Source organism: Lepidochelys olivacea, assembly GCF_965140295.1.
Source record: "Lepidochelys olivacea isolate rLepOli2 genome assembly, chromosome: 8".
Taxonomy (NCBI): domain Eukaryota; kingdom Metazoa; phylum Chordata; order Testudines; family Cheloniidae; genus Lepidochelys; species Lepidochelys olivacea.
In genome coordinates, this window is record NC_140418.1 from 79,469,265 (window position 1) to 79,493,708 (window position 24,444).

Consider the following 24,444-nt stretch of genomic DNA (forward strand, 5'->3'; position numbering starts at 1 on the left):
TGAAACACTTTGGGCAAACAAAGAGTAATTTATAAGATCAGCAGGGATGGTCCACACTTGGCCTATGCAAACAGAATGGCTTATACTATGCAAATGGACTAATGCTCCTATTCTTGGTAAATGGTTTTCTAAACTAATTAAGCTTTTTTTAGATATAAAATCCCTAAAACAAACCTGGTCAATGGTGTACACTGATTAAATTAGATGGGCTATGCTCACCTCTGAAGGACATACGACTGTTTTACAGATAATGTCATTCAGAAAGAATTAGTAAAATTTGGAATCTCTGGATTATAGTGGTAAATTTGTTGTTACAATTTATACTCTATAACAGAAGCCAAATTTCATGGAAAGAGAGAAAGGAATTGACAAATATGAACAAAAGATATTACCTTGGCGTTTGCAATGTGTGTTAAATTGTTTGGTCGTTTCCTGATATCTCTGGCTTCCAGCTGCAACAGTAACTTTTGGTAGTAAAGCTCTAAATCTTGTCGCAGTTTATTTAAAATGTCCTCCAATGAAGTGGTAGCTTTCTTAGTTTCAAAGTATTTCTTTTTCCATGCATCACGGGCTATATAGGACAACAACCGCTCTGTTTGTTCTTGATCAGGTTAATATACAGTACATTAATAATAATAATTAATAATGACCAGCACACAGTCCTTCTGTAGTGTGCTTCAACTTCAGTGCTTTATACATGTATGAAAAATGTAAGATTGTTTTTTTAAAAATCAATGAACGTTTAGCCAAACTCAACCTTACACTAACTATTCAGTCAAACCAGCATTAGCTGGACCCCAGCCAACTAAAATTAAAGGCTAGATCTGTTCTCTGAAGCTGCAGCAGGAACGCTGTAGGACCAGAGTTTCAGTCCTGTGGAGCTTTGCAGTGCTGCATGACTAAGATGTACAAAAGAGCGCCAAGTTTGCTAATTCTGCAGGTCCAGCGCTAAAGAGAAGCCCAATGAGGAGCATGTGTTATGCAGAGCTGGGGAACTCCACAGGTCCAGAGTTGCTGAGCAGAATTCAGAGGTGGATGTAGCCTCCTGCCTCAGTGGGTGCAATATACTGATGCCAAGGGGGGGCACTGACCGTCCGCAGCAGCACTCTTTGCCCCAGTCGTGCAACCCTAATCCCAGCCAGGTGCAAAGGGGAGGCAGGGGGGAGGATGGAATTGGCTGGAGAACAAGCCCGACCCTACACTATCCCTGCTGCAGCAGCAGCTCCTGTCCCAGCAGATCATGTGAGCAGACATTCTTCTTTTAACGATGAATAGTCCGTAAAGGATTCAGTCAATCACATATCTTTCACAAATCAGATCACCCAGCCACAGACTTGTTGGTGATGGAGACAAACAAGAAATGCCATACCTTTTATTCCAGAAGGGAGTCTGAGTCCAGGATCTCTTTTGGACACTTTTCCTCAGCTCATCTCCTGGGCTAACTTAAGGGCTAACTTATATCTATCCACTGATCCCTCCAATTCTGAGGACAGTGTGGAAGCTCAGACAAGATGGTGACATATAGATATGGCTAGCAGCCTCTTGGTGCAGGTAGTTATAGTTCTCAGACCTGTTAACACTCTCAGTATAATCTCCAATAACATTACCCCTGGATCTGGATATAATCTCCCAAGACATTCCAGCCAGACCCACTTTCTCTGTACCTTACAGCGTAGATGCTGGCTGCCTGACTAATACAGAGAAATCATGTTCCAAAGCTGTCCAGATCATCTTGATTCACAGCAGAAAGGCCTTGACAAAGCTCACTTACGCCAAATGGAAAAGATTCACCCTTTGAGCAGAACAACATCAACTCTCTCATTCAGTCCCATGATTTAAAATTATCTATGTGGATTAAAGTGATCTGAATACACTATTAAAAGAGTACACTAATCACAGTATATTTTCACATCCTACAGTGTCAAAGAATTAATACAGCTATTCTCTCCTATATAGGGGCCACCTCCCTCCTGAGATTGCAGTGTGGCTTTAGCTGGATTGATGGGAACTGCCATTTGAACCATTAGCATCATGTTCTTTATACTACCTTTCTGTGAAAAGAGCTTTCTTAGTGGCAATTACCCTGGCATGTAGCGTAGGAGACCCGCAAGCAGTCATGGCAGGGCCATCATACACTAGTTTTGATAAGGATAAGGTCTCCCTTAAACCCCAGCCAAAATTTGTTCCTAATGTAGTTTCAGATTTTCATGTAAACCGGACTACTGTATTCACATACCTGTTTTCTCCCTAAAACCCCTTTGGAATGATAACAGAAGAGCCTTTACTCCCCGGCCATATCACCGCTTTTCTTTTTAGTTAACGAGAACTCAGCCCGTCAGACGCACAGCTAAAGTATTTGTAGCATTTGCTGAAAGAATGAGCAGCTAGGCCATTTCTTTCCAGCAATTCGCTAAATGAAGCTCAGACTATTTTATATTATGCTATCAGTTAACTAAGTTAGGACCTCATGCTCAAATTAAGGCTCATTCCTCAAGGACTCACGTAGCGGTGCGGGGGGGAGGGGAGGGGTGGTGAGGGCTCTGGCTGGGGGGGGGGGGTGCAGGCTCTGGGGTGGGGCAGGGCATGAGGAGTTTGGGGTGCAGGCAGGCTGCCCTGGGGCTGGGGCCAGAGAGGAGGACCCCCCCCCCCAGCCCTCTTCCCGCCAGCAGCAGTGAGCTCTGGGGGATTCCCCCCTCCCCCAAGCACACACACACACCCTGCACCACTGCACGTGCTCCTAGAGCCCCTCTCAGGTCCAGGAAGCCCCCTCGTCTCCCCTGTGGTGCTGCCATCACATGCGCGCCTCCTCCTCTCCTGCTGTGCCTCACTGCAGGTGAGGGCTGGAGCTGCCCCTTGCCCACCGTGGGGCAGGAGCGGTGACTGCGGGCGGGGGGAGCCCCCTGCTGGAAAAGGGAAGGGTCCGAGGCGGAAGGGCAAGGTAAGGGCAGCCTGCCCTGCCACTAATGAACGGGGGGCACTAGGACCCTGCGGTGGAAGTTGATGCCCAGAGCCAGCAGCGCGGAGTGGAGCTGCAGGGGAGAGGCAGGGATGCTTCGGGGGCTGGGGGAGGTGCATGGGGGCACCAAGTGGGGGCCAAGGGACACTCGGGGGAGGTGCATTGGGGCTGGGGGAGAGGCCTGGCCCCAAACATTGGTGGAGCAGGGCTCCCAGGCACCACAGGGCCATACAACTTGCCACTCCTGTGTGCTACATATAGACAATCCCTCAAAAAAGTAACTCTGGTTCTATGAGAGATGTTGTCTATGTGTTCCATGACCTCCCCTTACTTCGCCAGTACTCTGGGAGCCTGTAACACCTGGATTCTACAGTGGCAACAGATCTGAGAGGTAGTTCTTCCCTGTCCACCCTTTTATGCCCCGTGAAGGTGTGTGTGTCCGGGCACTTAGGGGGCAGGCACAAGCCAAAAACACTGTTGGGCAAGAGAGTCCAATCCCGCACGCACAGAGCACATGCAACTCATGGACTGCTAGATTCACAAAGGCGTGTAAGTGGTCAGCATCAACCCCCTTCCCCCCGCCACACACACCCCTTTTAGATGCCTAGAAAATCACTTGGATTCACAAAGCCTGAGTGAGGCACCTACGCGCCTATACAATGAGTGGGGCTAGATAGGGACCTTAGAATGGGATTAACAAAACCCAACATGCTAGGTGGCTCCCTTCCTAAGCTAATCAATGAGAGCTGCCAAGATGTGGGACATGGCCGAAGCCCCACTTCTCTCAGAGAGTTTCACATCTAAGTCCAGACTTCAGTGAAGCACTTCCATCTGCTTGGCATTCTTGAGTGCAACCCCCCCATTGGCATTAGATTACCTGGCTTATGGGAGACACCCCCTTGAAGTTCACCTGCACTGAAAGAAGGGATTTGAATAGGGAATCTACTACTTGTTGGAGAAGGTGGCCTAAACATTGGGCTAGAGACTATACCGATGTGAGGGTTTTCTCAGCTTCTCCTGTTGAAACATTCCACTGTGGAAAAATAATGAAAGCGGCATTGGACCAGTGAGAAAGAAAGTATGACACTGACGCTTGTGGCCGGTGCATTTATCAAGGAGATGGGAAACCCAAAAATCCAGTTCCCCTGCTTCAATGAAACGGAGGGAGCCCCCCCCCAACACACCCCCCCAAAATGTCCTATGCCCCACCTGAGAAGTAGCAGACGTGTTCAAATCCCTTCTTTTCCTCAGGTAGAAGGGGTACTTGGAGTGGGGGTCTCCCCCAACCCCGGTGAATACCCTAACTGTAGGGCAAAAAGCTATGTGGGAGGGAGTTCCTCCTTCCCCAGCCAGTTTGTTTGAACTGGCCAGTGGGAGCTGCAATCTGCCGAACCTGCGGATGTGGCAGGTAAACAAACCGGCCCGGCCCGCCAGAGGCTTTCCCTGAACAAGTGGTGTCCCAAGTTTGGGAAACACCGTGCTAGGATATTAATCCTGGGAGGTGAATGGCTGTCAGGGTAATCTGATGTCGGCTGCACCAGTTCCATTCGCTAACAGCTTCCTGGCATAACGGAAATTATATGCTTCCTCCTTGTCTGTTTACGTAAAACATCGCCAAGCTGTTTGTCTTGCCTGTATTGTTTTACCATGGATTAGAGACTGGAATGTCATATACAGTAAACAAATTTCTCTGGGTTCTAAGATATTTATGTGAAGATGAGACTTGTCTCTTGACCAGGGGCGGGCAAACTTTTGGGCCTGAGGGCCACATTGGGTTTCCAAAATTGTATGGAGGGCCGGTTAGGGAAGGCTGTGCCTCCCCAAACAGCCAGGCTTGGCCTTGTCCCCGACCGCTATCCGACCCCACCCTGCTTCTCGCCCCCTGACGGCCTCCCCAGCACTCCTACGCCATCCATCCCCCTGTTCCCTCATGGCCCCCTTGGGACTCCTGCCCGATCCACGTCCCCTGACTGCCCCAGACCCCCTGCCTTCCCCCCATCGCCCCATCCATCCCCCCCTCTCCTTCCTGACCGCCCTCCTGGGACCCCTGCCCCCATTCAACCCCCGTTTCCCACCCTCTGACCGCCCCGCCCCCATCCACACCCCTGGCCCCTGACCACCCCCGCAAGTGCCCCGGCCCTCTATCCAACCCCCCCGCTCCCTTACCGCGCTGCCTGGAGCACCAGTGGCTGGCGGCACTACAGCTGCACTGCTATGCAGCTCCAAGTACCGGCTCAGGCCAGGGCTCTGCAGCTGCGCTGCCCCAGGAGCTCGCAGCTCCTGCCCCCTCCGCCCCCGCCCAGAGCACTGTGCCAGCCGTGCCGTGAGCTGAGGCTGCACGGGAGGGGGAAGAGTGGGGGAGGGGCCACTGAGCTCAGGGGCCGGGTCGGAGGGTCCCGCGGACTGGATGTGGCTCATGGGCCATAGTTTGCCCACCTCTGCTCTTGACCATAGTCCCTGTGTCTTATGTTGATTCAAGTACACTCCCAATCTGAGGTTGGAAGCATTCATTACTACCATTACTGTGTATAGAGGAGAAGAAAACTGAGCACTTCTGCATACTTGAATAGGATCCTTCCACCGATCTCATGATAATAGGACCTCCTGAGGTATCTGCACGGCCATATCTATGTGGTGTTTGCTTGATAGGTAGCTGGACTTCAACCAGTCTTGAATACAACAACGCATGAGGAGTGACAAACATGCACAATGCATGTAATATAGCATTCTTAGACATTCCTGTACTGCTGTCTGAGGATTGCTGTGTAACTGACTCATAAGCTCTGCCACAACTTCACAGTTGATGGGCAGTAAGTATGCCGTTGCACACCTACAAATTCTGTCTTTTGGAAAGGTACTACAGGTGACTTCTTGCTTACCCTGAGCCTTGACGTGGCAAAGAATGCAAGGATGTAATGGATGTTTGTCTGAGACCTGCTAAGGAGAAGTTCCTTAAATGAGCCAGTCTTTGAGGTAAGGTAAACATGAATACTCTGTAATCTTAAAAATGCCTACCACAAGGCACTTGGTGAAAACTCCTGGGGCTGTTGATAAATGGAATGGCAGGACTCTACTGGAAACGTGAAGTCCCGAGTATGAAAAACCAACCAGGCCTGCAGAGGCCTGTTGTCTCTATGATAGGGGGAAACCAGCCCAACAGGAGTTGAAGTTTTCAGTTGTCCACTGAGACTTTTGTATAATGTAGGTTGCACTATATCAATAATTACTGTATATTGATATTTCTCCATAGATCAGTTAGGTATCTGTGATATTTAACCATTCTGGGCAGTGACACTCATCATATGGCTGTAGAGATGCATGCGACTCTGTAAGGTACCCTGTGTGGTTCTCACAGAATCCATAGATTTGTCCAGAGCTCTTTTCATTCTGCCTGACACCTATGAAATGGAGCATTACTACATTGCTTGTTTTCCCCTAATGTACTTACCATATTTTTGTTTTGAGAATTAATTTATCATTTAAACAATTGAAAGGGAAAAGAATTAAGATGTTTTATATGTACAAGCACAAAAGAAGGCATGGGCCATGCCAAAGAGGCAGATCTGGTTTTCAGATAAGCTCATGTTCTGTATGCATTTTGTTTCTATAGGCTTTATCTGTTATTATAGAAAAATAAGGTTTGTCACCAGTTATTTCATGGAATAAAATAGAGGGGTATCTGGGTGCCGCTAATAACTGTATGGGTTGTAGCAGACAAGTTTTCTGTCATGCCCTCATATATCACTCCTAAAAACAGCACTTTGGAATGCTTAACTCATGAGCTTGGCACTATGATGTGGTTTACGGATGCCTTCTGAATACTGTACTTCTACAGATAACATAACGGTGCTATGGTTCATAATATCTAGGGACATAGATATTTATAGGAGTACCACTGAGCATCAATGGGAGCAGACATTTTAGTCCTCGACCTCTCTACCATACTTAGTCACACAAATGAGCCTTTTGAGCGGTATTTTTTTCCAGCTGCTATCTCTGTAATTAAGCATATACTATAACACTACATAGACACAGGCAGATAAAAAGTTTCACATTTACTTTCACACAGTTATGATACAATTGAAAAACATACCATGATATCTCCTCAGCTTATTTTGTTCAAGCAAACCTTTGACTTTTTTAACCAGTTCCTCTCTAGTTCTTTCCATGTGCCTTCTTTCTGCCTTCATTTGTTTCAGTTGTTCAACCATCTTGCTTTCTAAAGAAATTACAACCTACACTTAGTAAAGTTCTGGATGCTAAAAGAGGGAAAGGCCAGCCATAGTTATGTCTCAGTGAGTGCATGTATCATAAAGCATGCCCAACTTTTTCAGTTTGTCTCCTTGCAGGAACATAGAGTAGGGATTCCCACAGTCCAATAAACTATCTCTAACACTGGCCTCTACTTAATGCTTCACACAAGGGTTATATATATATTTATAAATGCATAAATGAATTAGAACTAATGTCCATATTAAATACATATACATCACTAAAACTATATTTAAAAGGGAAGGCATGAGAAACACATTACATGTGCTGAAAACTGTTGCCAGATACTCAAGAGGGCTATTTCCTGCTGAAAGCATTTTGCTAAATATACTGCAACAAAATGGTTAGTTAGTACTAGAAGCTAGATTCAGAAAGGGGATTTAGGCACCAAACTTCCTTTTTAGGCACCTAAGTCCAACACTTAGATGCCAGGGGCATTTGCAGAACCCCTGCTCAGCTGCCACCTAATCCTATAGATGCCTAAGTTTCCACTGTTAGAATCCCCTAAGTGTCTTGGGGCATGTGCTAAGCCTGAGCTCCAGGGAGATTCATGGACTAGGCATTCGCCCATCTATCTCAGCTGGCAGATGTGATCTGGTACATAGCGCCGATTCCAGGGGTGCTCCAGGGCTAACTAATACTTTGCACTTATAAATTCACCTTTTAAAATAAACATTCACATCTTGAATAAAGGTTCAATTTCTTGTAATTTCTTGGAAGCGTATACTTACTCTCTGTCTGAAATATGGGAACTTGAGCTCTGTTTATAGAAAGAGCCGGTGGAGGAGGAGGAGAAATGTATCGACTTGAATACTCAAGATGAGTTACGTTATTCTTATCTGTCTAGAGGCAAATGAAAAGTATAAAAATGCATAATATTGACCCTTGAATTCTTGTACTGTATTTGGAGAAACGTTTCTAATCAAGTTAATATGCATGAGGGGCCAAACTCAGCCATCCCCTTAATCTGTGCTGCCCAAAAAGAATGCATGGGTGAATGGGAGGTCTGAATTTGACTAAGCTTTCTTTTGTGTGTGTCATCAAAAGACATGTTTACTAAGCTCCAGTCAGTCAGACCTCTGCAAACCAAAAGAAAGAAGTAGGGTTGCAGAGGTAAATCTGATGGCAGAATTTAGCCTAAAGAACTTTAATTTCTGGTGATAATGCACGAGAAGAAAAGAACCTAGCTTCTTTCTTAGATCCAGGTTGAATTTTAGGGCTGAAAGAAAAACATCTTTTTACTTGTAAACAGAGAACATTTTATATAGAAATCATTGAGACAAAACATGAAGCTCCACAATGCCAATTTTATCAAATCACATTTCAGAGTAAGCTGAACATTAACATTTCAGATAACTTTTATGAGCTTTCCATTTCTCTTACACATTTCTAAGAGATATCCTTTGATACTGTAATGAATCTTTCACTATCCTTGAGAAATATACTGAAATCAAAGATTTGTGGTAATCTTTTTTATTATGTAGCTTTCTTCTTATTGAGTGATAAATATATTTATGTGTGGTTATATTTTATCATTAATAAAATAAAAAAAGAATGTAAATACGTGTATTCGCACACTCTGTATAATTTATGATAGTATAAAAATAACTTGTACTAAAAGTCACTCTTCACAGACAATCCAGCTGGTGTGAGGTTCCTTCTGACAACTAACAACCATTTCCTTTAAAAAAACCAGAACTTTCAACTGCTGTAAAGCAGAGCTGTGTGAAAATTAAAAAGTGGGAAAAATTGTTAAAAAGTGTGTCAAATATTGAAATTTTCAATTTTTTTCAGCCAGCTCTACTCTAAGTATAGCAGAAGTCATAAGAGCAGCCTTTGTGTTGTCCAATTCCTTTAGTAAGATTCTACAAAAGTAATTCAACTAACGATCAAAAGTCACGCTTCTACAGAAGGCCCACATGTGCGAGTTAAACCCACTTGAACTCTAATTTCTGAGTTTAAGTGGTACTCAGGACCTCAGATGTGTCTTCTGCACTGTTTCAAAGATGCTCTAATTTTAGCTTTATAGATATACTATACCTGTTGTTTTCAGAAGTCTCAACGTAAGTGGTTTTTTATATTACACTTCAATGGCATTTGTACTTGAATGAGGTCTTCAAGATATTGCCAGTAGGAAATGGATACTAATTACTAAAAAGCAGCCAATGTCAATAAATCTATATTTATGGTTGGTAATGAGCAGGACCAAAATCAGTTAAGATTTAAAAAATATTATAATACCTAGTAAATGTACTCTCTATTCAATGGAACAAGCTGCTAGTCACTTTAATGCCTACTTTTGAGGGGTTCATTCATTGCTTAAGCAGTTGTTGATATTTTTCATTTGCAAATTTGTTTCAGAGCAGACTCAACGGTTTCCAGTTATACGGAACCCTACATTTGAATAGCGAGTGCATCTTTGCAACCTGAGCCAGCTGAACCAAAGTTGGGAATTTCCCTGCTGGGAGGAATGGATCTATTTCTTTATACTAGCACTAACACTTTATCTTTGAAACATACCTTATCATCCTGATTGATACCACTATCAGCCCCAGATTCTCCCATTCCAGACGGCTGAGGACTGAAGATAAAAGTACCAAGTAAAAATTAACTTAAACATAAATTTGTCTTAAATTTAATTAAAGTGTATATTTTTCTCCTTGGTTTCATTTAATAGAGTATTTAAAGAAGTTTCCATTAATGAAATGTTTTGTCAGTATAACCACTCACGATTATTACCTTTTCTTATTGTGCAAATATTCCTTGTCTCCATCTTCCAATGATTCTGGAATTTCAGAATCCCCTGTAGTGTTTCTTCCCATCCTGATAGCTTTTAGATTGCATCTATTTTCCACATTTGCACCCACCACTATAGGGATTTCTTCTACAGCAAAGTACAGAATATTTAGGCAACATATACAATATTCAAGGGTCCCTTTAGACTTTACTAATGGCCCATCAAAAGGACTAAGTTAAAAATAGGTCTTGTTAGCATCATTAAGAAAAACTGGAAAGCTCACTGTTTTGCTTTAGGGAAAATAAAATGAAATTGTCAACTACACTGCATACAAATATGATTTTGAACATTTCCTGATTTTTTATCGTTAAAAAGATAATCCAGTAATTTACACTTCCAGTGTCTGACTTCAAAAGCAGATTCTGATTTTGTCTAAATCAAATCTATATATTTGCAATGTTATTAAAAATGAGTGACCATTACATTAAGATCCAATGTTCAAAATGAAAATATTGATTCAGAGGACGCACTCCTTTCAAAAAAAATACAATCTTATATCTTTATATAATTAAAGAATCTTAGAGTTTTTGAAAACACGTGAAAATGTGCAACATTAAGAGGGATTGGATTCTCTGAACCATCATTTTTTTTCCAGTGTAAAACAGAAATTTGGCTAAAACTTTGATAAGTGTCCAAACCACTGGGTGCTAATCCAAATTGCTGGACATCCAGGGGTTTGCCTAAATTAACATTTAATAGTGCCGGTGCACTTGAAAACTTGGAATATTAATGCATCTAGTAGTTTCTCAGTACAAGTTTTATCAGCTAATGCTAAGGTAGGACAATGTGAAGTTTTTATATTTGACTGTAAAAATTCTTTTTATTCAGATTTTGAATGTTGTATTAACAATGTGATTTAAAACTGTAATTTAATCAGAATGGATGCTAAACAAAGAATTAATTAGAACTTTTTAAACTATGTCTTCTTCAGAAATGAAAGACAAGAAGATGGTCATAGGCAAGCTACTAACGTTACATCAGTTGTCACTTACCATCCAACTATACCCATTGAATCAATTATTTCCTTTTAAATCGGGTAGTAGAGTAATGTAGTAGACCATTCTGAAGAGACTACTATAAATATTGGCTTCCAGTACTCAGCAACCATCCAGTCTTAGACAAAAATGTGTAGCTGACAGATCTCTTTCAAAAAAACATTTTCAATTCTGGCATACAACTGTTAGCTTTATTTTTGCTTTAATCCCACCCACACCTTTGTACTATTTCCATTCTAGTCTAATCAGAGAAAATGTTCAATTCTCAGTTTTAGGAGTCAAACTTTAATATTGTAAAAGCAAATTCAAATTCTACTTTGTGGGAGGACTGTAGAAATATTTTTCTTTTCTGAGTGCTAAGAGCATGGCTAAATGTAAATTGCAGTAGATATCGTTAAAAATGAAAACTGAAGTGAATGAAATTACTTTCCCCGTTATCGTATTCTAATTCAGATTCTTGATAACGGATTTTAATAATTTATTGCTCCTAATTATCATATGGAAATAAAGTCTTTTCATGCAAAAATCCACTGAGCATGTTTAAAGAAAAAAGAAAAGGAGTACTTGTGGCACCTTAGAGACTAACCAATTTATCTGAGCATAAGCTTTCCTGAGCTACAGCTCACTTCATCGGATGCATACTGTGGAAAATACATAAGATGTTTTTATACACACAAAGCATGAAAAAATACCTCCCCCCACCCCACTCTCCTGCTGGTAATAGCTTATCTAAAGTGATCACTCTCCTTACAATGTGTATGATAATCAAGCTGGGCCATTTCCAGCACAAATCCAGGTCCCCCCCCCCACACACACAAACCCACTCTCCTGTTGGTAATAGCTTATCTAAAGTGACCACTCTCCTTACAATAAGAAAAGGAGTACTTGTGGCACCTTAGAGACTAACCAATTTATTTGAGCATTTGGTTAGTCTCTAAGGTGCCACAAGTACTCCTTTTCTTTTTGTGAATACATATTAACATGGCTGTTACTCTGAAACCTGAGCATGTTTAAGTATTCCCGTATCAGTAGTCAGGGATGAAGGAGGGCTCAGCCAGGATAAATCATAGCTGCAGATCTTTGAAAATTTTTTCTTGGAGAATCATAAAAGGCTTTCATTTTAAAGTGTAAAATAGCTCAATAAAGCAGCTGTCTACAGATTAATTGCTCAATCACTTTATTTATGTATTATATAATGAGCCTTGATATCACAGGTTAAACATTTTGGGTCCCATCTTTCAGTTCTTAGGCAAAACTTCTATTGAGGTCAATGGGAGTTCTGAGTGTGTAATTTGGGCCTGATCCAGAACCCATTAGCACCCATAGCTTTTAGATCTTTATACCTTTTCTGTAAATGACATTCCCAAAAAATAACAAAAATCTCACTGTGTATTTGACAAGGTATATGAGGAAACATCTATGCACTGTGGAAATTAAGATATTAGTGTACCCACAAAACTATATTTGTAAGTCAAATTTTTGAAAGTCAGGTGTCTAAATTTAGGCTCCTAAATCTATAAGGCATCTGAATAAAATATTTTTATTTTCAGGGATGCTGAACATCTACATTGAACTCTTTGGGTATTGCAGGTACAATGGATTTAAGAGCTTAATTTTAGGAACTTGTGTTTGAAAATGTTGAGGAAATCATATCAGTAAAATGGGGAACAAGAAATACATATATGTGAAGGATAAATGGGACAATTGGACCTTGACATAAACTCATATTTCATGCCATATATTAACCAGTACAGTAGGAGGCATATGGTGTAAAAATTATGGATGAAATCCTGGCCTCACTTAAGACAATAGGAGATTTGCTGTTGACTTCAATGGAATCAGGATTTTAGTTACGGATTGTAATAAACGTTTACATTTACCATCTGAAGGTTCTAGTACATCTGGTTAAATGATAAATTCCAGATGAGAAAGAAAACTTTCTTAAACTTAAATTAATACTGTAAACATCTATTAATTCCTTAAGGGAACACTTTGGTTCAGTCAAAAAAAACCTAGTCTTGAAATTAACCTAGAAATTCTGAAAAACATGGAAGTTTGCCTCCCAATCTCTTCATCTCAAACGCTAACAGATTAAAGCAAATTCAGAGTTTCTAAACCAAACCATTTTGGAATTATGATGAGCTAAACAAATTCAAGAAAATGTTCAAGAAACAAGCTCACCTCATTTTTTTAACCTTATTTCCCAAAGGCCTTTTCCATTTTGCTTCAAACTTTCCAGAAAAATTCTACCCCAACATAAATTAATGGCTGCAAAATTTCAGGTAGATTTTGAGGAAATTAGGAAAGCGGAAGTCAAAGTGTTTTTTATAACAGAAACTGGCTTCAAACTTTTTAACTACTATTTCTCCACAATAAAATTTAGAGTTTATGCAGAAATTCCATTAATTTACATAACTGGGCATACATATTGCAAGGGTCTCAAAACAGTGGATGCAGTTAAAGAGCATTTTACTGTGCCTTTGGCATAACAGGGTGAGGTGAAGGAAAGAATTGGATTCCTTTGTTTTTGTGATTCCAAATCATTCTTATAACATTGTCTGAACAGTTTTCATAGTGAAATTAGAGATTTTTTTACTCTTGTTTAGCTTTATATGCCCCCTTTCTAAAAAGCACCCTTAAAGAGTAGACAACTTAATTAATCATACCTTTTTTTCCAAGGGGAATGTAATTTTCCTGAGTCTCATTGTTCTTGGCTTGTTCAATGCTCTGTTTTACATGATGACCTGAAAGAGTCCCTTTGTCTTTCTGGCTCCACCTAAGTGTATTAGATTCTTTCTGATCCTGGCTGAGATGATTTTTCTGAGCACTTTCCAAAGATGTAGGATTTTTTCCAGATTCCCACTTCGTGGGATTTAAACTACTTGGTATGTGGAGAGATCCATTGGATCCAATTTGGTCTGCATTACAATGGACCAGTTTCACATGGGAAAAGAAATACACAATTTTAAATGTGCCCTTTAAAATGTTAATAATCATACATTTTATTTTCTTCAGAGTCCAATAGCTGAAAACCTTTGAAAGCCTTAGTAAATGAAAACAAACTAAAAGTGATATTCACAAAAGAGCAACACATCCCAAGTATGTCTCAGAGCAAAGCAGTAAGGAATAAGTATAATCAAACCACATATACAAAATTAAAAGGAAACAAACAGATTTTGAGCTTTCCCCAAATGATACCAATGACAGAAAGAGAGAATTTCAGGGTTATACAGGCCCCTCAAAAGAAATGTCCCTGCTTCCTAAACTCAGTGCTCTCAGTGGAATTCATGGTCACAGTACAGACTCTCAGACCATACAGATCTTGGTGATAAACAACAGGTCAGGAAACAAGTCTATAAAACATCATAGGACTTATCGGTTGTACACCTTGCCAAGTCTGCATCAGTTTCAGATCTTGTGCCATCTGTTTTACTAATCATGCTGCCTATGCAAGAGAGGCTCTCAAGAACCCGGGAATGGAAAATAGGTGGCACAAATTACACACCTGCTGGATTTCTTAGGCTGCCAATTTAACCCCTGTACATCCCAGTGAAAATATCCTTCTCCTACTTCCAACCAATTGTCGTTTCCCTAATTTGAGCCTTCTCAGGGAAGAAAATGGGATTGTGCTTGTGACGCTGACAGACCAGCTCAAATTAAAGCCATAGACCAATTCACTTGTGTGTGAATATCAAAGGAGGAATAGGACAGTTAACTTGTGTGTGGATATAAAAAAAGTGTTAATGTTATTGTCTTCACTTATTTGTAACCTGTTGAATGCAATCGCATTACATTATGTATATCCCTGCACTTAATTAACCCTAGATCAAAACTGTGTGTTAGTATTAAGATGGGAATTTACTTGATGAAAACTAATGAAGGATTGTTTCTGGCTGTCACAATGTGTTTACATTACATTTATCCATCACACAAGATTGGCGCATTGGAAATGTAAAAGATTGCTAACTTCAAAGCATGGGTCATTTTGTTTGACAATGGATATTCACAGACTCTGTTTGCATTTAGTCAACAAAGGAAGAGCCCATGCTGTAAATGAATATGGCTGCCAGATTGCCTTTCCTGAAAAGATGCTAAAAGAATGGATCCAGGGATCGATCCTGTATCTAGGGTTGTCAAGCGTCTGTTTTTTTATAGGAACGCCCGGTTGAAAAGCGACCCTGGTGGCTCCGGACAGCACTGCTGACCAGGCCGTTAAAAGTAGGGTTGGCGGTGCAGTGGGGCTAAGGTAGGCTCCTCGCCTGCCTTGGCTCCATGCAGCTCCTGGAAGTGACCGGCATGTCACTGTAGCCCCTAGGCACAGGTGCGGTCAGGAAAGCTCTGTGCGCCACCCCCATCCCGAGGGCCACCTCTGCAGCTCCCATTGGCTGGGAACTGGCCGGCCATGGCGGCCGCCTCCAGAAGCAGCACAGAGCCAGGGCAGGCAGGGACTCCGCCTTAAGCCCTGCTGCGCCATCGACCGGGAGCCGCCTGAGGTAAGCGTCACTGGGCTGGACCCTGCACCCTCTGCCCCCAGTTGGAATCCCCTTCCGCATCCTAATTCCCTCCCAGACCCTGCACCCCAAACCCCTGCCCCAGGACAGAACCCCCCCTCACACCCAAACCACCTCACAGAGCTCACTCTTTGCACTTCCTCCTGCACCCCAACCCCAGCCCTGAGCCCCCTCCTGGAGTCCGCACACAGCATCCCCTCCCGCTCCCAAACCCCAGCCCTAGCCCAGTGAAAGTGAGTGAGGGTGGAGGACAGCGAGCAACAGAAGAAGGGCAGAGGGTTGGAGCGAGTGGGGGGGCGGGGCAGGGGTGGGGCAAAGGTGTTCAGTTTTGTGCAATTAGAAAGCTGGCAACCTTACCTGTATCTTTGAAGTGTTTTGAATTCTAACAGGGTGAAATACTGAACAAGTGGACTGAGATCCCCAGAATTACTGTGGGTAACCACGAGAAATTTATAGAACACTTGCAGATTACCACATTTCTGCTATCACTTTGGACTTACAAATTTGGACTCACCTATTAATGTATTTAACCTGTTTTAACCTCTCAATAACTCTAATTTCTTTTTACTGGCGAATAAACCTTTAGGCCATGTCTACAATAGCGCTTATGTCGGCAAAACTTTTGTCACTCGGGGGTGTGAAAAAACCACCGCCCCCGAGTGACGTAAATTTTTTCCCACATAAGTGCTCATGTGTACAGCACTATGTTGGCAGGAGATGCTCGTCCGCTGAAATAGCAACCGTCGCTCATTGAGTTAGTTTTATTAAGTTGACAGGAGAGCTCTCTCTCATTGGCATAATGTGGCTACACCAGTGATCTTACAGCAGCGCAGCTGTATTGGTACACCTGTGCCGCTGTGAGCTTGTAAGTGTTGACATGGCCTTAATTAGCTTATTAGAGAAATTGGCTTCAGCATTGTCTTTGGTGAGATCTGGAGTACCAACTTGACCTGGGTAAGTGACTGGCCCTTTGGAGCTGGGAGTAACCCCTCACATGATGTGATATTTGGTATCGTGACCAATATCATAAAGTCCAGTTTGTCTGGGTGGCAAGGTAGGGGGACTGTTTGTGACTCCATGGGAAGACTAATATAGTGATCCAGGCATGCACATATGTTACTGGCTTGGTGAAATCTAATTATAGATACACCACCAGTTTGAAGAGTCTGCCCTTTTTTTCTGACAGTCTGACCTGAGATCAGCACTCACGGTTGTGAGCCACTTCAGATAGCATCACGCTTCTTTATTTTCAGCTTCCTTATAAAATACAAAGACTTGAAACAGCAAAAGAAACATCAAGTCTGATCTTCTCTAGCTTTGATGGAGAACATGTTGGAGGTCTCTCATGTATATTGTGAGGTTTCTCAGCCCTTAACTCAAAGGGCCGGGTGTTAAATATTTGAAAGAGATCTTTTCTTCCCTCCTTTTGTAGAGTATTTTGGTTTAAGTGTGTGTTATCACCAAAACAAACAACAAAGTTTTAGATCTCAATTAATCAAGTTTTAATGGCATGACCTCCCTGATGTCATAACCATACCAATTCTCCAGCTATCCACAGTCTCTCCCAGAGAAGAAAAGATCTGTACTGTAATGTAAAAATTAATCTGAAAAAAAAATGAAAGAAATACAACCCCAAACAAAAATCACCCTTTCAGGACTACTTTGTGCATTCTAATCAGGCAAGAAAGAGCAGAAATCCATTTCCCTTCTTTTATAAGTCAATCTGAACAACAACAACAAAAATCACCAAAGGCGAAGTACAAAGAAGTAAATTATTTGACTGTTAGTATGGTATAGTGAGGTGAAGGAAATGGCTTCATCTTCAGATCTGAATTTGATCATTTAAGTCAGTCTTCTTACAACGTTATTTCAACAGGTTTGTATTTGTTTGGATTTATAGTGTAATTGGCCATTTTCTTTTTTGTTCCTGTTTAGGTCTGTACCTAAGCATCTCATTCTCTCTTCCCCATACTAGTTAAATCTTACCTTTCCTTCTATGTGGAATCTTTTTTTCCTGAGTCCTGTTGTTCAGGCTTTGTTCAGGTTTTATGTGCAAAACTGGAATCATTTCTTTTGCTGTCTCACTCCATTCTAAAGAGCTAGAATCTTCCTGATTCTGCCTGAGAGTATGTTTCTGTGGACCTTCTAGAAATGTTGGACTTTTTTCAGGCTTTTTCTTTGGAAGACTTAAAGTACTTGGTCCATGGGGAGACCTATGGGATTCTACATTAAAGTGCTGTGTATCTGGAGTTGATGATGATGAATAAGCAATTTCTAAGTGGTCCACTCCAGGGAGCAAATATAATTCGGGATGAAGTGCCTAAAACATACAATGTGTTAATTAGACAAGGAAGAAATAAGCGACATGAACTGCACACTTGAAATGATAACTTGAAAACTGTATGATACGTACATGTGGGGGAGCAAATAACTTGAGTTTCAGTTCTGTTTCTTGTTTTGCCTTCACCTTGGAACATAAAAAAGCAAGTAAAATCAACAAAATAACTTCTATAAAAGGTATGCAGCATACCAATCGATTTGTATATGTTATTTTCTTGGTAAGTTACATATGACAAATTACATTTATTACACTAGCACTTTGGGTGGGAATAACATAGATGACAATTCTCTGTTTTCTGACATGGCATCTATTCATTAGTACTTTTGTCAGACTTCAAAATGTGTGCTATAATCAGCCCAACAGGAGCGTGTGTGTATTTTTATAAATATCTTCACCCATTACGCTTTCACTTAGGGCTCAAAGGCCCTTAGCCAACTCCCAGCTGAAGTCAGTGGAAAGACTCCCTGTTGACTTCATTAGGAGTTGGATTAGGCCCAGTCTGAATAGGAAGTGTGTGTTAAGTAATATGGTTCTCTCAATTCAATTGTTAAAACAAATATTTTAATATAGAAAAAGAATCCACTGACTCTCCTGAAGACTTCTATTGTGCTTAAGGAATTTTTTATTAGTTGTCTTGATATCTTTGGCTACATCCTTTTCAGATTTTCACTTAGTCCTCTTAACAAACAAAATCTCAGGTGATCAATGCATATTTAAGAGCATATTTGAAATCAGTGTGTCTTATGGAGAATAAGAAATCTGAACTTCTATTTAACCCTGTCTTTAACCAATTAAATAAATTCAATTAAACTAAATATAGGACAAAATTCTGCTCTCAGTTACTCAAAGGCAATAACATCGATTTCACTTACAAATTATTAAAAAAAAAATTAAGGTGTTTTCCTAATTCAAATGCCCCTTACTTTGTAAGAAAGGTGCAGCTCTTGGAATAGCTTACATTGTTACTGTTGTGAAACAGCAGAACTGAAAAACTCAGCAAATATTTGATCATAGAGATACAAATACAAGAGGTTACCATGACCCCAAACAAACAGGAAGATAATACCAACTGCATAGGACTACTTTAAAATTCACAAGATTAAATCAATATTTACAGCTTGGTGCTAAAAATGTCCAGTTATCTATGCTAGGATATTTTAATTTTCTAACTATTAAAGAAAAAATACTTTATTAAATATGTGACAATCTCAGTAGAGCAGGGGAAAATCTTCCCTGTTTTGCTTCAGAAAAGTTTAATGGGGGAAAAGGTATAAAATGTTGCCAAATATCCAGTTTCAAAAAAAAAAAAAAAAACGCAAAAGAAAAAATCTAGGGAAAATGCAGAAATAACTTACCACTGCTAGCTTTTTCCCTATATGTTTCAGAAATATAAACTTATCTGCAACAGCATCTTCACCCAGGAAGTCTCCAAGCTGCTCCCGCAGTACCCTCAGTGTGACATGACGAGGCACCCTAGAAAACCATTATTCATTATTACATTTGTAAGAAATGATGATGGCTATTTAGTTTGCAATGTGAGAATGTGCCTGAAATGTTGTATTTCCAGATCAGACAGGCTTAGTGTTTCAAAGTCATGATGGTGCATCACAATATGATAATACTGCGAATCAAATGTGATCACAAAACTACCTGAGAAGTGTTCACATCTCACTTATCCATACAAAAAGCAAAGGGGCAGGACCTGCAATTTGAAAAAAGTGTGGGAAACACTTTTGCTTGTCTGACACTAGAAGACAAAATTACTGGGAACTACAATGAGGGTATCTGTGCAAAAGACAGAACTTTCTTGGTGGCTGGCCCAAAACTGCGGAATCAATTCCCCTAGGAAAAAAAGGAGTATCACAGATGTTCTCTAAATGCAAAGTGCATCTTGCCTTCTCTATAGAAACATACAGGAATGTATGTGCATGTGTGTTATTAAACAAAAAACTCCACAGCACACACTTCTTCCCCAGAGAAGGATGAGAGAACAAAAATATGTGACAGATGTTAATCATGTTAGTGGACAAATTGGAGAAAGACCAGAGGAGAGCAACAAAAATGATTAATGGTCTAGAAAACATGGCCTACAGGGAAAGATTGAAAAAATTGGGTTTGTTTAATCTGGAGAAGAGAAGACTCAGAGGAGACATGGTAACAGTCTTCAAGTATGTGGAAGGTGATAAAATGTTCTTCACTGAGGACAGGACAAGAAGTAATGGGCTTAAACTGCAGCAAAGGAGATTTAAGTTAGACATTAGGAAACCTTCTGAACTGTAAGGAACAAATTACCTAGGGAAGTTGTGAATCTCCATCACTGGAGGTTTTTAAGAACTGGTTAGACAAACACCTGCCAGACATGGTCTAGATCAGGTGTCTCAGACTCAATGACCATGAGGGCCACATGAGGACTAGTACATGGGCCCGAGGGCCGCACCATTGACCACCTCCTGCCCTGGTCCCGCCCCCACTCCACCCCTTCCGTGAGGCCCCTCCCCTGCCCTGCCTCTTCCCACCCCTTCTGTGCCCCCATTCCAACCCCTTCCCTGAAATCCCACCCCAACTCCACCACCTCCCTGCCCCCAGGGTGTGCAGGGTGTGGCAGGGGGCTCAGGGCAGGGGGTCTGGCTGCAGGAGGGGTTCAGGGGTCGGGTCTGGCCCAGTGCGCACTGGGGGCAGGGCTCCTTGCCTGCCTGCCGTGCCCCCGCGCCACTCCGGGAAGAGGCAGGGACCTGGGTGGCGGGGGCACAGGGGTCTGTGTGTTGCCCTGGCCGCTCCTCCAGGTACCTCCCCCGAAGCTCCCATTGGCCGTGGTTCCCTGTTCCCGGCCAATGGGAGCTGCTCTAGGTAAATGCTGGGGGAGTGGTGGGCTGCGGAAAATAACCCCGCGGGCCGCGTGTTTGAGACCCCTGGTCTAGATAATACTTAGCCCTGTCTCAGTGCAGGGAACTAAACTAGATGACCTACCAAGGTCTCTTCCAGTCCTACATTTCTATGATTCTATGGTGCTTAATGCGCTACTGGAAGGTACTTAGGCTGGTCTACACTAGAACATTAGGTTGTTTAACTACCTGGGTCACAGGTGTGAAAAATCAACACCCCTAAACAGCATTGTTAAGCCGACCTAAGTTTCCGTATGGACAGTTGTAGATTGACTGAAGAATTCTTCTGTAGACTTAGTTACTGCCTCCTGGGGAGGTGGATTACCTAGACTGACAGGGGAATCCCTCACATCAGCAATAGGTAGGGACTACACAGAAGTGCCACAGCAGTGAAGTTGCAGAGGGACAGCTGTGCTGCTGTAACGTTTTAAGTGTAGAAAAGCCCATTGATACCAAGGTAGAGTAGAATAGAAATGGGACAGAGCCAACCACATGAGAATGCAAGGTTCTACTTGGGAATTTAGCCTCTCTTTGGTTGACTGCCTCCTCATATACTTTGCCTTCACTTGCTGTCCATCCTTCAGGGATGGTTTCCCACAGCACGGGACCTTTTGGGATGGTATTGTGACATGATGACTTTATGAAATATTTCAGAAATCATCTCATGAGCCAGAGCTAACTTTTTGTCTTATGTCCTTGTATATTTTAAGGCTAGACAGGTAGGCTAGAAAATTTCAATTTGAAAAACAATGTTGTTATTTAATTAGAGCACATGAGTTTATCTGAAAACAGACAAATTTACTATTTTTTTCTTTCCGATCATGTAGAAAAAAAATCTAATGTTTTACCTCAAAAAGAAAATATTCATTCTTTCTCTAAACCTTTGAGTGTCAAGATTTAGCTAACAGCAAATTTTTGCAGCCCACATAGCAACTCTTGAAAATAAAGCTGGAGCATATAATGCAAACACAGATACAATGTTCACTGCAACATCAAAACATTACCATAATAAACATTTGATACGTTTACCATAAGCTAAACATGTACATAATTTAATACCCCAATTTGTGTGCAATACCCACACTCTGGGTTGCTTTGCTATTTTAAACTTGATTTCTACATTGCAAGATCTCCATCAGTGATTAGTTTTCTTCTCAAAGCTCCACAAAGAATGTGAGAGAATATTTACTTTGGCATCCCTCCATGCTTTGTAAGAAGTTCTTTTGGGGCTCATGTGACAAGGACAACTAGCTATCCTTTTGGTATGCAGAGAGCTTACAATGCAAGTGAACATTTCAATTTATTAGACTGCTTGATGGTACTTATTACCTTTAGATCATTTTGATCTTCTGTAACTTCTTTGCACCCTCAGGGTTCCTAATGACTGTTCTTGTGAGTAAAGACTATAGTACCCTTCCTTACCTGTGATCACAGATTAGGGCTCAATCCTGCTTTAAGTGGGAGTGGATTGGGCTTCAGCTGGTCATTCACACCAACAGGACCTGCCTTCAGTAGCAAGTCAGGGGTAACATTCTTTTAAAGCAGGGGTCTAAAACACACGGCCTGCGGGGTTATTTTCTGCGGCCCGCCAGCTCTCCGCAGCACCCCCCAGCATTTACTTAGAGTGGCTCCGGTCCAGTGCGCACCGGGGACAGGGCAGGCTCCTTGCCTGCCTGCCTTGCCCCTGTGCCGCTCCGGGAAGGGGCCAGGACCCGAGGGAGGCGGGCGGGGGGGGGCACAGGGGTCTGTGTGTTGCACTGGCAGCTCCTCCAAGCAGCCCCCCCCCTGCAGCTCCCATTGGCCGGGAATGGGGAACCGCGACCAATGGGAGCTTCGGGGGAGGTACCTGGAGGAGCGGCCAGGGCAACACACAGACCCCTGTGGCCCCTCCCCCTCAGGTCCTGGCCGCTTCCTGGAGCAGTGCAGGGACAGGGCAGGCAGGCAAGGAGTCTGCCCTCCCCTGCCCTGCCCCCGGTGTGCGCCGGGCCAGACCCACCCCCCGAACCCCTCCTGCAGCCGAACCCCCTGCCCTGAGCTCCCTGCTGCACCCCACACCCCTCCTGCACCCCGACCCCCCGCCTTAAGCCGCCTACAGCACCCCGAACCCCTGCCCTGAGCCCCCTGCCGCACCCTGCACACCTCCTGCACCCCAACCCCCTCCCCTGAGCCCCCTGCTGCACCCCAACCCCCTGCCCTGAGCCCCCTGCCACACCCTGCACCCCAACCCCCTGCCTTGAGCCCCCTGCCACACCCTGCACCCATCCTTTACCCCCTGGGGGCAGGAAGAGGGCAGAGTTGGGGTGGGGATTTCAGGGAAGGGGTTGGAATGGGGGCAGGGAAGGGATGGGAAGAGGCGGGGTCTCACAAAAGGGGTGGAGTGGGGGCGGGGCCAGGGCAATTTACTAATCCTCATGTGGCCCTCGGGCCAATTTACTAATCCTCATGTGGCCCTCATGGTCATTTGAGTTTCAGACCCCTGTTTTAAAGCATGTCAGACAGTGTCTTCTTTCAAGTTAAATTAACTATAGCATTCACTTCCTTTTCTTAAACTCATTAGACTTTTAGTGGTGAAATCAATGGCAAAACTCTCAGGGCTGCAAAGGGGTTAGGGTTTCATCCTTAATAACTTGCATGTTACAAAAGAGAAAACATTCAGAAAATAAAAAATGTTAAAGGTTAATCTTTTGCTTTCTGTTGCAAGGTCTGGTAAAAATATTTTAGAAATTTAGGCCCAGATTCTGCAATGAGCTCTGCCCAGGTAGACCCTATGCACACATGGAGCCACATCAATTTTAATAGGTTCCAAGCAGAGCTCAATGCAGGATTGGAGTCTAAGTTACACAAAGGACAATAAATATGGACAGGCAAACATTCCAATTGTATGAATAAAAAACATTACAATTGTGGAATTCATGTTGCTGTCTAACCACCTGTCCAACACCATGTCTTTTTAAAAGGGAGGCACTCTCTCTCTCTCTCTCTTTCACTAATTCCCCTTTTGGAAATGCATTTTAGTGGTCCAGATTCTTGGCTGTGGTGCAGCTAAGTTTCGTGTAGCCCAAGAAAAGCAAAGTTGGCTGTGTGCCACCTTTGTATCTCCTGGATTCTGGAAGCGACCACAGAACAGGAACATCAAGGACTGTTCTAGCTAATGCGGTGCTGCAATGGTTCCCTACAGAGCTATCCAGCTGCATGGATTAGCTGAAGCAATGTATAAAGGAATTACTCACAGGCATACGTGTATGAAGGATTGGGGTCTAAAGCAGCGTTTTTCGTCATTATTTAGGAATTACTCACCTTATAAATCCAGCTGAAATGAATTTGCTAGTAAGAGCTGCAGAAACTGTATTTAATGTGAAGTTCCACACTTCTTCTGGGACATAAAAAACATGAAGCTCTACCAACTAAATGCAGTGAGAGAAGATTATCTCAGTTATAGATATACAGTAAGCATTTAAATCAGAAGTCTCAAATTCAAATGACCATGATTGGCCTGAGGACTGCACCACTGACCACCCGCCACCACTGCCCTGGCCCTGCCCCCACTCCTCCCCTTCCATGAGGCCCCGCCCCTGCATCGCCTCTTCCCACCCCTTCCCTGCCCCCATTCCAACCCCTTCCCTGAAATCCCCATCCCAATTCCGCTGCTCCCTGCCCCCAGGGGGTGCAGGAGTGGTGCAGGATGTGGCA

General features: G+C 42.8%; 1 protein-coding gene across 1 annotated transcript in view; it reads right to left on the reverse strand.

The window, feature by feature from the left end:
- The window catches only part of SPATA1 (spermatogenesis associated 1), a 33,883-nt gene that overhangs the window by 4,250 nt on the left and 5,189 nt on the right, over positions 1–24,444 (reverse strand). The window contains exons 2-11 of the mRNA XM_084636444.1: positions 24,052–24,158; positions 19,228–19,345; positions 17,945–17,998; positions 17,518–17,851; positions 13,687–13,938; positions 9,968–10,112; positions 9,749–9,809; positions 7,960–8,071; positions 7,050–7,175; positions 393–571 (exon numbers count right to left, since the gene is read on the reverse strand). Coding sequence (XP_084492570.1) covers positions 393–571; positions 7,050–7,175; positions 7,960–8,071; positions 9,749–9,809; positions 9,968–10,112; positions 13,687–13,938; positions 17,518–17,851; positions 17,945–17,998; positions 19,228–19,345; positions 24,052–24,158 — 1,488 coding nt within the window. The remainder of the gene's footprint in view (positions 1–392; positions 572–7,049; positions 7,176–7,959; positions 8,072–9,748; positions 9,810–9,967; positions 10,113–13,686; positions 13,939–17,517; positions 17,852–17,944; positions 17,999–19,227; positions 19,346–24,051; positions 24,159–24,444) is intronic.